We start from the raw sequence: 16,834 nt of genomic DNA on the forward strand, positions 1-16,834 counted from the left end.
ATGACAAATCATACCATATTGATTTTGTATTTTATGGAGATATACAATGTACCTTTATAGTTTTGGAAAATGGTACGTAGAGAGAAACGTGTTTTCATTTTTTAATTTGAAGCCATCTAATGTAGAAAATATTCAAAAAACTTTGACCAACTACTTGGTCAAGTCTGTAAAACCACATTGCATTAATAAGCCTGCCACCATTTTGTTTTGCTAATCATCTTTTACAAAAAATTAAACCCAACAGGTTATCTGTACTCTCCAACTTAAGAGCTATCCTGCAGCTTTCCACACACCCCCTTCATTCTCATAAGTCCACTTATAAAAATGGAAGGTAAACTGCTATTTAAATCTGTATCAGAGACATAAATTTTTAAATCGTGGACTGTTCTTTACTTTTGTGGATGAACTAATTCAATTCGGGGTATGATGACATCTTCCTCCTCCTTCCTCTGGGGAAATAAAAAAGACACCTAGAACATTAACAATACTTGCTGTTGTGTATTAAATATATTTTTGCTCCCTTATCCAGGTATTGTGGAAATGTAAAAATTGACTGATCAAGCCTTTATTTAGTTAAATGTTATCATAATTAATGCATATTGCTAAAACAAAAAAAGATTCCTGCAAATTAACTTGGGGGTTAAAAACCCATTTTGTCTTGAGCTTATCAAGGCAATAAAACTGAAAGTTTCTTTATTTTCTTAAGTGCCTTCATCTTAAACTGCATTATTTTTTTAAAGATTTTGTTTATTTGACAGAGAGAGAGAGAGAGCACAAGCAAGGAGATCGGCAGGCAGAGGGAGAGGGAGAAGCAGGCTCCCCACCGAGCAGGGAGCCTGATGTGTGGCTGGATCCCAGGACCCTGGGATCATGACCTGAGCTGAAGGCAGACACTTAACTGACTGAGTCAGCCAGGTACCACCCACCTTAAACTGCATTAAATATTTACTTGTCAATTTCCATATCGTATGAAATAAAAGGACAGATTTAAGACATTTAGGGAGTATATTTGGTCTGACTTAAAAAACAAACATTATGAAAAATTCACCTTTTTCTTAAGCTTATTTATTTATTTATGTATTTTAAAGATTTTATTTATTTATTTGACAGAGCGAGACAGTGAGAAAGGGAACACAAGCAAGGGGAGTGTGAGAGGGAGAAGCAGGCTTCCCACCGAGCAGGCTGCCCAATGCGGGGCAGAATCCTACTGGGATCATGACCTGAGCTGCAGGCAGACACTTAACAGCTGAGCCACCCAGGTGCCCCTAAAGCTTACTTATTTTTAGTAATCTCTGCACCCAACATGGGGCTCGAACTCACGACCCCAAGATCAAGAGTTGTATGCTCTTCCAAGCCAGCCAGGTACCCCCCAAAAGATCACTTTCAAGAGTCTTGGGTGGGAAGCACCTCAAAGAGATAAGCAGCCATCCTCCAAAAATTGAGGTAACAAAGAGAGGCCATTTGTCTGTCCATGGGGAGGTAAAACATGTGACATCAAAGACAGAGAAAAAAGAGCTTCCAAACAGAGCCCAAATCATCAAAAGTCACAAAGGCAGAAACTGAAATACAGGTGCTGACTTTCAACAGAGCTGCTTCTCACACGGACAACTTTAAGTGCCACACTTCCAGTATACCACTTTAAGTGGTAAAAAGCAGGAAAGTTTTACTGAGACCAGAAAGGCCACATACTTCTTAATGTATACAGTTGACCTCTGAACAACATGGGTTTGAACTACACGAGTCCATTTACATATTTTTTTAAATACATACAGTAGAGTATTGTAAATGTATTTTCTCTTATGGTTTTCTTAGTAACATTTTCTTTCTCTAATTTTAAAAATACAATATATAATACAAACAACATAGAAAATACGTGGTCATTGACTGTTTATATTATCTGTAAGGCTTCTGGTCAACAGGAGGCTATTAGTTAAGTTCTTGCGGAATCAAAAGTTATGCTTGGATTTTCAACTGCATCATTCAAGGGTCAACTCTGCTACGAGAATTCACTAGTAAACAGAGTTGGAGTAGTGCTTGAAAAAATCCTTTTAGACCACCAGCAAGAAAAGGAACCAACACCATACCTAGAAGCTGAGTTTCCTGATGTGGGAGAAGAGGTGCTTCTAAAAAAAGAAAATCTAGAGCACTAAAGAGACTAACCATACTTATTCATATTATCCATTAATATCCACCAAAACAGTCAAGAGTCACATAAATAAAATCAATTAATTGAAGCATAGGATAGGGACTTAACAGTGAACCAGAGATTCCAACAGATTTCTTCAAGACAAAAGACCTAATGCAATCAGATCAATCATCAAAGGAATGCCAGACCTACAGCTCAAAGCTGGCACCAGGAACCACAGCAGAAGTGGCAGGTGCCGTTCGGGGGGAGAAAGGAAAACTGGAGTAGAAGAAGGGGCAGAAGTTGGCTGGATTTACTAGAGAGCTATCTGCTGTACAGTCAGTCCTCTCCTAATGGCTGTAAGAAGTACCCACTGCAGTCACTGCAGCCACTGAAACACAGTCACCCCCAGGCAAAAGCCAGAGAATGCCCTGTGAGGATGCTAAGCCACGTGCCTAGGAAGGGCTAGACAGGCAACAGCAGCAGTCCGCACTGCTCACTAGGACCCCTCCAACCTGGCATCGGAAGAATGAGAACCTTCCTGCCAGGACCCCAATTTACACTCACTGAGTCCTCTCACTTGGGAGAGAAGCTAATAGTGGCAGACGAAGTTCAGGCTCTTGAATTAGGCAATAGGAGCTCATGGGTATTTATTATTAGAATACTGTAATAAAAGGGTCATGCATAGACCAAAGGTGACAAGTGTCATAAACAATTACTCTGCATCTGACACTTTTAAAGGACTTACTAGTGAAAGTTGAATGCATATCAACTCATACAATACCATACAATTAAATCATTTCTCAAAACCATCATATTGCAACACTACACTTCAGTCCCAAGGTTAACATTTCTCCTATGAGTGGAACAAACTTAATGACACAGTATTACATCTCCCTCTCTACAGGTCCTAACAGACTATGTGTTTTTCCAGTAGTTTTTGGTTTTCAATATTCAAAAGAATCTCAAAACAATACATGGAATTCAATTACAGTTAAGGAAAGGTGGTAAGTGCATATACTTTTGTACACACAATGTAAAAGTAACTGAAAGGTAAAGTCTGAGGTAGGAAGAACTATAGAAGGTACTAAAACTCTGACTGCATATCTTGGGAAATCAAGAGAAACTGTCTAAAAGTGATAGGTCAAGAAAGACAGGTTTCAATCAATTTTATAAAATTTTAATAATAATCAACAGAAAAAACTTTAAAAGAGGAACAGAAATTGGCAGGAAGAGAAGTAGTATAGAGAACTATTTGATTTCAACTTTCTCAGAGGACAGTCATTAGTAAATTAAAAAATAAATAAAACAGCTATAAACACATTACTATATTTAAAGTGACAGGAGTAATTTAAAAAATTAAGATTAAAAGCAATTTTAGGAGTGCTTGGGTGGCTCAGTCAGTTAAGCATCAGGCTCTTGGTTTCAGCCCCGGTCACGATCTCAGGGTCGTGAGACAGAGCCCCACGTCGGGCTCTGAGCTGGGCATGAAGCCTGCTTAAGATTCTCTCTCCCTCACCCTCTGCCCCTCCCCAATGCACTCGCTCCCTCTCAAAAAAAAAAAAGGATTTTACCACTAAGGAGTGAGATAATAAAGTAAATTTTACTACCATACACATGTAAATTGAATAATTAAAGCATAAAATAGAGAAGTACAAACATGAATTTAACATGTCAACTGAACGTAGCCTGGAAAATACTACTTCCAGAAGGAGGAAAGAAGGCTGGTTGTAACGAGCAGATTAGAGAAACAGCAAGCACCAACACGTTTTTTTTTTTTTAGCTTTTATAACTTTATAGGAAGCAGATCTAGGTTTGTATTAGCAAGATAAATGATTACATTTTCAAGTGTCTGCTTACTGAGTACTTGATTCCACGTAGTATATTTTGTGGATGGTGTGTAAAAATGCAGATAAATTTGTGTTTCTCCCTAATCTAATCCCTAACACAGCTCCATTTAACGAGATCGCTACACTTTTTTTTAAAAGATCAGCGTGAAGGATACACAGGTCTTGATCAAACTTAAATAAAGACCACAAAGTAGCCTGATGTCAACCACCAAAGGAAAAGGGAGAAAAAAACCTGTTACAAAAAAGTAAAATCTTCAATTATACCTTTGGAGGAACTGATCTACACTATCTAAACCTAAAACAGCAGTAACTTTTTACTTCAGCTTTCTTAATTGGGGCTTTCCTTTTAAAGGATTTTACTTCTTAAAAGTAAATCAAAATTTATTATTCAAAAATCTTTTGAAACAATGGCCAAATCTACCCATTTTCTAAAACTACAAAAACCAACTCCATCAAATTATTCCTAGAACCAAAACACGTATTTTATTTCACTTGAACCCATAATTCAAATCACTGTCAATAATACATTTTCACAATTCACACTTGCTTAAGAACACATGTTCCTTTTTAAAGCAGCAGTTACTCCCATACTTTCCAAAAAAGCTAATACAGATAAGCTTATCATATTTTATCAAAACCAAAGAGTAAATTATTTATGAAGCCCCTGGGAATCCTTTTATTTTTTTTTTTCAGATTTTATTTATTTATTTGACAGAGAGAGACAGCCAGTGAGAGAGGGAACACAAGCAGGGGGAGTGGGAGAGGAAGAAGCAGGCTCCCAGTGGAGAAGCCCGATGTGGGGCTCGATCCCAGAATGCCGGGATCACGCCCTGAGCCGAAGGCAGACGCTTAACCGCTGTGCCACCCAGGCGCCCCCCTGGGAATCCTTTTAAAAGAGGAAATACAGAAAATAAAAGGTCACCACCAGCAGATTATTAATAGCTTTATTCTCATTTCTTCAACAAACATTTGAGAATCTATTATGTCCCAGGTGTTACACTAATAAATAATATGTAGTTTCTCCATGCAGAAACTTTAAAATCCTGTATAAAACGATACTGTAAAAACAATTTTAAATTTAATTAAAAATTAAAAACGCAAACTGGAAAATGTATTACTAGCAGTAAGTAAGCAGGAATATACTGGTTAAGAGCCTGGAATCAGGGGCACCTGGGTGGCTCAGTCATTAAGCGTCTGCCTTCGGCTCAGGTCATGATCCTAGGGTCCTTGGATCAAGCCCCACATTGGACTCCCTGCTCAGCGGGAAGCCTGCTTCTCCCTCTCCCACTCCCCCTGCTGGTGTTCCCTCTCTCGCTGTGTCTCTCTCTGTCCAATAAATAAATAAAATCTTAAAAAAAAGAAAAAGAAAAAGAAAAAGGAAAAAGAAGTCTGGAATCAGGCTCCTGGTTTGCATCCTACCTCCATCCATACTAGCTTTGTGACCTGGGCAGGCGACCTCATCTCTGGCTGGGTTAACCGTCATGCCTATCTCAAAGTTACCATGAAGAGTTAATGAGTTAAAAAATGTAAATTGCAAGTCCCTCAGTGGCTCAGTCGGTTAGGTGTCTGCCTTGGGCTCAGGTCACCATCCCAGAGTCCTGGGTTGAGCCATGCATCAGGCTCCCTGCTCAACAGGGAGTCTGCTTCTCCCTATCCCTCTGCTCGTTCTCTCACTCGCTCACTCTCTCTCCAATAAATAAATAAAATCTTTTTAAAAAATTGCTTAGAACAGGGGCGCCTGGGTAGCGCAGTCGTTAAAGCGTCTGCCTTCGGCTCAGGGCGTGATCCTGGTGATCCGGGATCGAGTCCCACATCAGGCTCTTCCGCTATGGGCCTGCTTCTTCCTCTCCCACTCCCCCTGCTGTGTTCCCTCTCTCGCTGGCTGTCTCTCTGTCACATAAATAAATAAAATCTTTTAAAAAAAAAAAAAAAATTGCTTAGAACAGTTCCTGGCATTATAGTAAGGATTCAATAAGGAACTCTTACAAATTAAAAAAAACAACAACACTAAGAGAAATACCAGCAAAGAACAGTAAAAGGAAACGCACAGAACATATGAATAATATGGAACATATTCAGTCTCACTAATATGCAAACAAATACAAATTAAATATTAAGTTGTTGTATCTATCAAACTGGCAAACATTTTTTAAATACCCAGGATTTTAGAGTATGGGAAAATTCTGATGTATAGCTGATAGAAGCATAAATTGTACTTTAAAAAGATATTTGAGGGGCGCCTGGGTGGCTCAGTCAATTAAGTATCTGCCTTCAGTTCAGGTCATGATCCAGGGGTCCTGGGATCAAGCCCCATGTCAGGCTCTCTGCTCAGCGGGGAGTCTGCTTCCACCTCTGCCCCTCCCCCTGCTCATGCTTGGACTCACTCTCTCTGAAATAAATAAATAAAATCTTTAAAAAAAAAATAAAAAGATATTTGAAAATATGTATCAAAAGTCTGTAAAAACGTACATATCCTTTAATTCAACAACTGCAACTTTGAGGAATTGACCTAAGGCAATAAATCAAAGAGGAACACAAAGACTACACAATAATGTTCACTTAAACATTATTTATGAATTAGCAACAATGGGGAGTAGGTTAAATAGTAACTGATTTGTAGAATACTAATTAGCCATTAAAAATACTATAAAAGAATATTAACGATGAGAAATGTTTAAATTTTGAAAACTATATAAAGTAAGTAAAATATGACCCCAATTTTATTTCTTAAAAATGGTCTGAAGGAGCCATACGCACATAAAGTAACAGACAATATATATATATATACCAAAAATTACAATGATTATTACCTGAATGTGAAAGGATTACTGGTGATTTTCACTTTCTTCTTTATAGAAGTTCTATCTGAACTTGATTTATTTCTAAGTAAAAATAGGTAAACTTGATTGTGGTGGTGATAACTGCACAACTATGTGAGTTCCATAAAAACTCAAAATTTACTCATAAAATGCATAAATTTTATGGTGCATAAATTATATTTCATAGAATAGTTGTGTATGCATGCAAGCACACATGCACACACAACTTATAAAAAAGATGAGGGTTTGGAAAAGTCCCTACTCTCAAAGAAAGAAAAACATTATGAACATGTCTCATATTAATGGGGAAAAAAAGAGCTTAAGTATTTCAGTTATCTTTGAACAACAGATCTGCATAACTACAATAAGATATCTTTCTACTATATTCAGATAAAAATGGATGTCATATAATCATTTCATAACTATGAAAAACCAAAATGTTTATTTTGAGCTAACTTGGTTCCCAGAAGAAAAAAAAAAAAACCTTTAACCATCACATTTTTTCCCTACTAACCTGCTCCTGGAAATGCTCTCTGCCTAATTCTGAGTCCAAATGGTAGGCCACAAAGTTGCATAATCCTAATGCCTAATAAATAAAACAGCCCTTCAACACAAATTTTAAATTACGTAAATGAGATATAAATTTGAATTGACTGTAACTCTGATAATACAAGCATAATATAAAATTTGAGACATTAACACATAATTTGAGAAGACATGTCAATTTCTCAAATACAGGAGAAATTTAAGAAAATGCAAGCCCCTGGGGTGCCTGGGTGGCTCAGTTGGTTAAGCATCTGCCTTCGGCTCAGGTCATGATCCCAGAGTCCTGGGATGGAGCTCCTCATCACCTGCTTCTCCCTCTCCCTCTGCTGCTCCCCTTGCTTGTGCTCTCTCGCTCTGTGTCAAATAAATAACTAAATCTTAAAAAGAAAAGAGAGGAAAAGAAAGGAAAAGAAAATGCAAGCCCATATGTGCATAGATAGTATGGTAATAATTGGATGGGGAGATAATACTAATAATAAAAAGTGCAATGTACGCAACCTGCACTCCATGTATTATGAGGTATTATTACCATCATTATGCTTCTTATTCTCCAGAGGAAGAAACTGAGAGTTGGAGCTTGTGCTTTGTTCTGATGGTTAGTTCGGTATTAATGTATTTATATCATACGCCCAAATCCCTTCTATTTTCCTTTCTTTTCATTACGTCTTAAAGTGAAGAAGTATGCCCTACTGATTCCCCTACTTAAAAACATCACAGAAATTTAATTAGTAACTTTTTCCCCTCTACCTTCCTCTTCTCCAAGAATCTGATTTGAATTAATATCCTTTCACTCCCCATTAATAACTATGAAGCGAACAGCAACTTTCTTCTGCTTTTATTTTCCTGGTTATTGGTACTGCACCCCCACTGCAGAGAGTACAGGCATTATACATTACACCTGCACATATCATCACTCAGTGTAAGTTCCACCAGCATCTGTGTGACACTTCCCTTATATCCACGTCCCTGCAGTCTTCCTGGTTGCCAAAGCTTACTCTCTAGTAGATTCCTCAAGAAGTGTTCAAAGAAACAAAAGTTCCCCAACTTCATACCTGTGTTCCTAACAGTTTGTCTGTTTTTATACTTTAGTCAATTTAGCTGGATATAAAACTCCAGGCTCTCTCTTGTTTTCCTTGAGAATACTAGGTGTTACTCCATTGCTTCTGGTATAAAGTGTTGCTATCAAAATCAGATAATCTAATATTCTTTCCCCCTAATAATGACTTGGGTCTTTGCCTAGATACCCCAAGATTCTTCTTTTCTTTCAAGTCCAGTAATTTTTAAAGAATACGTCTGCTGGGGCGCCTGGGTGTCTCAGTCGTTAAGCATCTGCCTTTGGTTCAGGGCGTGATCCCAGCATTCTGGGATCGAGCCCCACATCAGGCTTCTCCAATGGGAACCTGCTTCTTCCTCTCCCACTCCCCCTGCTTGTGTTCCCTCTCTCGCTGGCTCTCTCTCTCTCTCTCTCTGTCAAATAAATAAATAAAATCTTAAAAAAAAAAAAAGAATATGTCTGCCTATTGGTCATTTCTGGATCTATTTACACAAGTATACAACGTGCCCTTTCCAAAAGTGGTGGCAGATCTTTTTTTCATTTCAGGAAATTTACTTCAATTATAATTATTAGTACTTATTTTTCACTGCTTTGGTTCTTCCTCAGGATCTCTTATTACTCCATAGTTGAAACTTTACTGTCTTTAATAACTGTCATCTTTTTCTAGATGGTTCTTTATTTTTCTTCAATTCCTTTTAAATTTTTTTTCCTATTTCTCTTCAGTTTCTCTAAGATTCTCTATTGTGCTTTTTCACTCTCGTGTTCCTTCTAGATTTTATTAGTTTCATTTTATTAGTGACTTTTTAAAAAATTTCTCTTTCCTCAGTTATCACCACATTTCTAAGACTTCCCTATTCAGATTTATGTTGCTCTTTCGTATTTGTATCACTTTCTTTTTTTTTTTTTTTTAAGATTTTATTTATTTATTTGACAGAGAGACAGCCAGAGAGAGAGGGAACACAAGCAGGGGGAGTGGGAGAGGAGGAAGCAGGCTCCCAGCGGAAGAGCCTGATGTGGGGCTCGATCCCAGATCGCCGGGATCACACCCTGAGCCAAAGGCAGACACTTAACAACTGCGCTACCCAGGCGACCCTCGTATTTATATCACTTTCTAAATTTGCTTGGGTTTGATATGAAACATTAGGTTATAGTTTTCACTAGTTTCATGGACATTTCTTTCTGGCACACTTTCACTATCTTTCCGCTCTTTATTCCTTTCTTCTTACAAAAACTTTGTGGGAGGGGCACCTGGGTGGCTCGGTTGGTTAAGCATCTGCCTTTGGCTCAGGTCATGATCGCAGGGTTCTGAGATGGAGCCCCATGTCAGGCTCCCTGCTTAGCAGGAAGCATGCTTCTCCGTCTCCCTCTGTAGCTCCCCTTGCTTGTGCTCTCTCACGCACTCACTCTCTCTCTCTCAAAAAAACAAAACAAAAAAACCCTCTGTGGGAAATTTGACTATCATCCTTGTCTGTTGCTCATTTTCATAAAAAATAAAAAACTTTTAGAAAACTGGAAGAGCTAGCTTTTCTGTCATTAGTAACAGGCCTTTTCTATTTTTATGAAGGGTACTGAAATACAGCCTCATAAATGAGATCTCCTGTGAGCTCACCTTCTCCCACTTCATCTGACCTTTTTCCCTTTGCCTCCACTGCCTCCATCCCGCTTAATGTGGATTCTATTCCCAGCAGTGTCTCCTTAAGTGTGGGGCTTTGGCCAAGGGAGCTTTAGCTGGCTTTGAAAGTTCATAGGGACCAGATGGCTCTGACCCCAAAGAACTCCTGTGCACCCTTTGTATCCTGGGAATTGAGAAACATCTTAGTCTCTGCTGCTGTTCTCAAACTTGCTTGACACACTTTTCAGGGAGTTTTTGTTGGCTATCTTGAGGTTCTCCTGTTCTCAGACCTTTCAGATAGCCTGCTGCTTCCTTCTGCATCCTTCTGTACAAATGATGACATCATGCAGGTCTTGTAGTTATTGGAGATTTGTTCCCACCCGCTTATATTAGGGTTTGTGGGGATACCGTTTGCCTAATCTTGTAAGGTAGCTGAACATGAGTTTTTGGTTTTGCTGTTCTAGCTACTCTGTTTTTAGAGAAAACTGTAGAGATTCAAAAAACTGTGTCCTGCTTTCATCTTCTCAGAGCTCAAACATTCTTTTGGAGGTACCTTTAGTAAGTATCCCTAAAATCTAAAATTAACAAATATGAATTTATTTGCTTTCACTTTAGAATAAAGGCACTAAGGACTAAGAAATACAACTTTGCAATGTGGCTAACCTTGGGTTTCCCATCATTTCCATATATATCATATGTTCTCCTATGTGATATATACAGGATGTAATCATTAATTGCTTCCACTTAGAAATTAGAAGCTGAAATAATAAAAATATGAAATATAAAAGGAAAATGAAGGAGAAAATAATGTGGAAGTCTTAAAACCATTTTAAGAAATTTATTAGAGCAGACATTCACAGTAAGATATTTTTAGGGATCAGGATGGCAAAAATTATTCTTTCTGCAAGGATTCAATGAGCCACCTTTACGTCCCAGGAACCCTGCTACACAGACACAGGGCACACAAGAAAGATAAGCCACAGCCCTCTGATCTTGAGGAACTGTCAGACCAGGTGGGACAAAAAACTGGTAAGCAAATGTGTGCAAATGCTATACAGGCATTAACTAGACATGATTTGCTAGAAAGAAATAATCCTGGAGGGACAATATCTACCAAACTATTAGGTTTGTTGCTTACTTTATGCATTTCTTTTTTCTTTGTTTAAGTTTTATTTATTTAAGTAATCTCTACACTTGGGGGCTTGAACTCACCACCCCGAGATCAAGAGTCCCATGCTCTTCTGAGTGTGCCAGCCAGGCACCACTTACTTTATTATACTTTTTGGAAGCACTTGGAACTCTTTCCTCCACTGAGTATACACTATTACTTTTGTACTTCCTAAAATAGGAGATTCTTCTTTTTGCCAGCTGAATTAGAAAGTTATTTTTAACTATAATACTCAATGCTCACAAAGATATATTAAAAGACACACATTCATGTAATGCTAGTAAGTGTAAACTGGTACATATTAACAAAAAGCTTTCTGAAAAGTTGTACCAAGGGCCTTAAAATCTTCCAAACTCTGTAACCCAATACTTACACTCCTAGGAATCAATTATAAGAAAGTAATTTAACATACAACCAAACATTAAGGTACAGATGTTAGTGCTTTTAAGAAATGGAAAGGAAAAATTTAAAAAATAACAATGTCTAATAAGAGATATCAAACTTAACTAGGAAATGATCATATAACGACACGGTCTCAAATCAGCACACTTTAAAATGAATTTCTAAAACACCCTCAAAAGACAGTTATAGTTCTGAATGCTCTAGACTGGTTCAAGTTTAAAATGACAGCACATCACTACAGTTAGTCAAGTTTTTGATGACATAGGAAAATACTTATGATACAATGCTAAGCCAAAAAAGGGAAGATATAAATAATATAAAATACATTCTAACCCAAGCATACCATCCTGAATGTCAAAAATGGCACAGAAAACCAAAAACTGAAAGGGAATGTGCCAAAGTGAAGTACATAGAATTTGGGGTATATATCTATAAGTTAGATAAGTCTTATAAATTTCCAAATTTTTTTCAGTGATTGTGTATTACTTAATAAACAGGGAGAAAAAGTAAAAACCTGAGAGCAAAAATAAATCCACTCGGTTTATCATTCACCAAAAACAATAAATCTATTGAATTATTAGGAATGGAATCTGATAGCCCAGGGTTAAAAAATGAGTAGGAGCTACAGAAGGGAAAACACATAAAGACCAGATGCACAGGACTGTGTGAAGAACAATTCCAAAAGGAGGCAACTGGCAATACGTGCCAAATATTTAAATGTATAAACCCAACGCACCCTGCATCTAAGCGAGATTTAAAAGCTCTTTTTTTAAATTTACAGATCTGGCTTCTAATTGTTCTGTTATAATATGCCATACTCCTATGATAGCTGAAGTATGCAAACCTTGCCCTACAAAACTCACATTTTTAAAATAGAGAATCAAAAAATTAAAATTCCACCATATTAGTTTTAAGCACTTAAATTCATACGTTTAAACAAATATGACAACGACCCCATGAACAAACTGGCACAATTTAAGATAAATTTCCAAGGCATTCCTCCTAAAAGAGTTGTAGTTCTGTATGTTCTAGAGCTATTTCAAGTTTTAAAGTGACTAGCCTATCACTGTAGTTCAAAGACCATTTTAATTGTTAAAGCAGCCCATGTCATCAAAATGAAGAGTGGCATCAACTGCTATACCCAACAGCTTTTCAGAAATTATGTTCCATTGGATGCTAATGAGCATAAATAACCAATAAGAGGGTGGGGAGTTCCTTTTATCAAATAAATTGAAAAAAATGCAAGAGCTTTTATGTTAATGTACACAGTAATCTCTGAGGCACTGCATCTTGCAAATGCAATCTCAGAAGTAAATGATTCTACCTCCTTTAAATAAATGAAATCTGGTTACCTCTTAATTCAAAAGGGTAAAGAATGCTCCTAGGTTCCCAGGATAACGGTAGGCTTAGGTAGAATGTCACTCATCTCTAAGGGGAATGAACAGGAGTGAAGGGGTGTGTGCAGAAGAGACATCTAGGAGGTAACCGCATGAGTCTGGACCTCAGGAGAAAGGAGTGGGGACACAAATGTAGATTCTGATAACATCGGCATGTGGATGTCAGGTGAGGCCAGTACTGTGAATGCTATTTACCAAAGAGTATTTTCTGTTTTTACTCTAGAAGCCTTAAATTCAAAACGTAAGTCTTAAAAACTTATCATAAATATCCACTACATCATTTCTTACATATCTGCCCCGTCCTCCAACTGAACTGTGCTCCTGGATTCCTAAGCACAGGGATCACTGTGAGCAGAGCACCTTTTACAGACTATTACAGTACCTGGTACAAAGCAAATGTTAACCAAATAAATGTTTGGTCACAAATAACTTTTCATCCAAAAATTTAAAAATAATCCAATTTTACCTTATTTATATTCTTATTTTTAAATATGCAAAAAGACCCTCAAATTAAACAAGTACAAGAATGCCTATATACAGAAGTATTAGAGATGCATCAAAGTTGGACTTTGGCTTGGTGTTCAGTAAAAATCTATTACTAAAGCTTTTGCTTTTGAAAGACCAATCATCAGTCAACACCTACATCAACATCCTTTCTGGCATCCCTGTACCCATGCTTAATCAATGAAATACTATGAGAGAGGAGGGTATCATCACATCTAACCAACATACAGTACCATGAAAGCCTTGGGAAAACAGAATATTCACTTTCAAGTATGCATAAGCATTCTAGAAATAACTGTCACTGAAAAACTCCTTATGAGCTTTTATGTGTTTAAGTTCTATCAGATGAAGTATAATAAATGTGTGCACAGTAATACAAGAGCAAACTGCTGCATTAATTAATGATGATTAGGACAGCTGCTAATTTTATGTTCAAAAACAATTATTAACTCGCAAATTGTTAAAAGGGAAATACCAAGAGCTAATACATATATTAGAGCAAGCTAGATCTTCCTTCTTGAGTTTCTTTCTTTTATAAGCCAATAAATGTTGACAGTTTTTAATGAATACAAGGCCAAATGAGAGAGACTGGATTGTATCACAAATCTAATCTTTGTAGGATTTTTTTTTTGTCTTCTAGCATTCATAAAACTAACTAGGTAACTTTTATAAATGGTATTCACTCTTCAGATATTGCATTTCATCCATAAGCCTTTCAAGAAAAGGAGCTATTTGGGAACACCTCATATCGTGTAAAGATTAAAGTAGAAATAAAATAGCAACTTTGCCACCTCAAACTTTCATTAGGGAAAATCTCCAAAATCATTAATATTCACGGATAAATCTAGATACCCCAAAAATACTTTGTTCCTCTACTGACCTCAGTTGACAGTGAGCATCTACTTGGTATAGCCAATGTGCAGTATAGTGCCCAACGAGCAATCCGGGAGCTGACAGTGCTGAGAAACTGTTCCTGCACCAAAAGGTCAAACTTATAAAATCTGACAACAAAATTTTCATAAAATTCTCAAATACTTCTCTGTAAATATTCCTATTTACTTCTCTAAGATGGTGATATTCAGCCTCAGTATCACGTTGACCTTCTCAGCCACTGAGCCAGAATGCGTACATGGCGCACCTCTAATTTGTACAGGCAGACACATACACGTGCCCGTCTGAGAGACGGATCACAGAGAGGATTACTCAATCACCTTTTACTTAAAAAAGAATTACCATCAGATTCTTTGAATCCCTCGTGAATGTGAAGTATTACTTGACCTCTAATTTATTGTAAAAATATATTTGAACATATTTCTTCATTCAAAATAGTACAAACATTTTTTTAAACCCCACTCTAAAGTCAAAAAGGTAATTTTTTCCTTTAGAAAACAAAGATCACCAAAAACAAAAACTAGTCACAAAAACTTTAAGAGCTACACCAATAATGTAATTAAATATCTATGTGAGGTTTATGTAGTTACTTCTTTTCCAGTTAAAGACCATATTTTCAAAGTTTATAAATGTAGACTATCCTGACAAAGTCTGTAGGTACAAGCCCCTTGGTTCAACAAAACACCTCACCATCAGCCTGATTTAAAGAACATGCAAGTTTAAGTTAACACTTTATCCATTAGCTACACTGTATTTTCAAGAGTCTGAACAGAGCCATAGATGTGCTGGCCTCCAATTTCCCATTTTCCATCAATAAGATCACCTTAATTAATAATAAAGCAATCCAAAAAATTCTTTCAAAAATGCCTTTATAGTGTTTTTCCTGCACAAATACAAATAACAGAAGGATGAAAGGAAGGGAGGAAGGGAAGATAGAAGAGAAAAAGAGAGAAGGATGGAGGAAAGGATGAAGGAGGGAACCAGGGAAGAACAAACAAAATCCCAGACCGTATTTTTCCAAGGAATCATACATACGGGTGTAATATCCTTTACTGAATTGTCAGAGTCTTATTTTAGATATACTACTAACACCTACTCCATATGCCTTAGAACATTTGCTCTATTTTAATGGGGATCCGAAGGACATATGCATTCAACCATAAAGGTGAATATTAGTGAATATTTTTATTTATTTTTAACAGAAACGCTTCAATTCTCACCAAAGTATTAGCCAACCAACCACTTTCAAAAAGGTCAAGACTAGCAATCACTATGCTGTACGTGTATTAATACCACACTGTAAGTCAGTAATTATCAAACGGATTCCCAAAGTCATTTATTAAATATCCCAATTCCAACTAACTTTGTATTTATTGATCTAAATATCATTCCCCCCACTAATGCTGTTTATCAGAAAGCTCCCCCATTCAAAATACAGCACCAGTTCCCGCATTCGCTCAGACAGCCACAGCTTTACTGTATTTCAAAACTTGAGTCACCTGTATGCATCGTCTTCTTTCAAGTCTCATATCATCCTGATGGGGTGGGGGGAGGGAGGGAAGAGTCCAGCAGCAAAACTATAACACTGTGTGAAGAAAAACAGATTATGATAAGAGATAAGGATGCAAGACAATTACCCCTATTGAGGAACATCTAACGTAACTACAATCCCCAAAACAGAGATAAAATTACTGCAAATTTCGTTTACTAAAATTTATTTACACTTACTTGAAAATAATTTTCATTAATGAAAATCAATTATATATATAAAATGCAAAGTACTCAACTGTCAGGGAGAAAAAGTTTCACAATCTGCCTACTACTAATGAAACTTCAGGCATTTCTAGGTATGAAATAAACAGTTAATATTCCACTACTCTATACAATTTATCTGGGAAAAAAATTACATTTTGTAATACCCATCAATTCACAAATCAGTATCAATAGGAATTCACTTTTCATCGTGGCTTACTATCAGAGGTCAGCAGAGGTAATGCAAGTTGCCTTACAGGGAAGGTAACATGTCAATCTACCAATGTTATCTGTAAACTGAGTTCTGAGACACTGTTCACAACTGCTCCCCTAAGCCCACAAGCCCTCTTTTGCTCTCCAAGTGGTTTCTCTTACTTTACTGTAAGTTTTTCACTGTACTTCCTACTTGCTGCTTCCATTGGTATTTTACAAATGACCAGCAAAATTTATATGACTGACGGGAAAGCAAAAGCAATCTCACTGTTGTTATCAACTGAAAGTGGATGATAATAGAAGAGAGGAGGACAAGCACAGGCTACAACCTAACTTATTTGTAAGTTCAGTTTAAAAATTTACTTTTTAAATTGATACTGTGGAATCCCATAAATATTACTAATGAAACAATGTTGCTTATGTTGGCCAAGTTCCCAAGCCAGCCAAAAGAAACTTACTGATACCAAAAAATATTATTGATCGTGGGCACTGGGGACCACT

At 37.0% G+C, this 16,834-nt stretch overlaps 1 protein-coding gene across 2 annotated transcripts in view; it reads right to left on the minus strand.

Moving 5' to 3' along the window:
* Positions 1–16,089, minus strand: part of DYRK1A (dual specificity tyrosine phosphorylation regulated kinase 1A) — a 94,162-nt gene extending 78,073 nt beyond the window's left edge. The window contains exon 1 of one of the 2 annotated variants that reach the window (XM_008701899.2): positions 15,868–16,089. In XM_008701899.2, coding sequence (XP_008700121.1) covers positions 15,868–15,877 — 10 coding nt within the window. In that variant the 5' untranslated portion in view covers positions 15,878–16,089. The remainder of the gene's footprint in view (positions 1–15,867) is intronic. The other variant, XM_008701900.2, reaches the window with a different exon arrangement.
* Positions 16,090–16,834: the final 745 nt, after the last annotated feature.

The sequence above is a fragment of the Ursus maritimus genome, unplaced genomic scaffold (genome assembly GCF_017311325.1).
Source record: "Ursus maritimus isolate PB19 unplaced genomic scaffold, ASM1731132v1 scaffold_4, whole genome shotgun sequence".
Taxonomy (NCBI): Eukaryota; Metazoa; Chordata; class Mammalia; order Carnivora; family Ursidae; genus Ursus; species Ursus maritimus.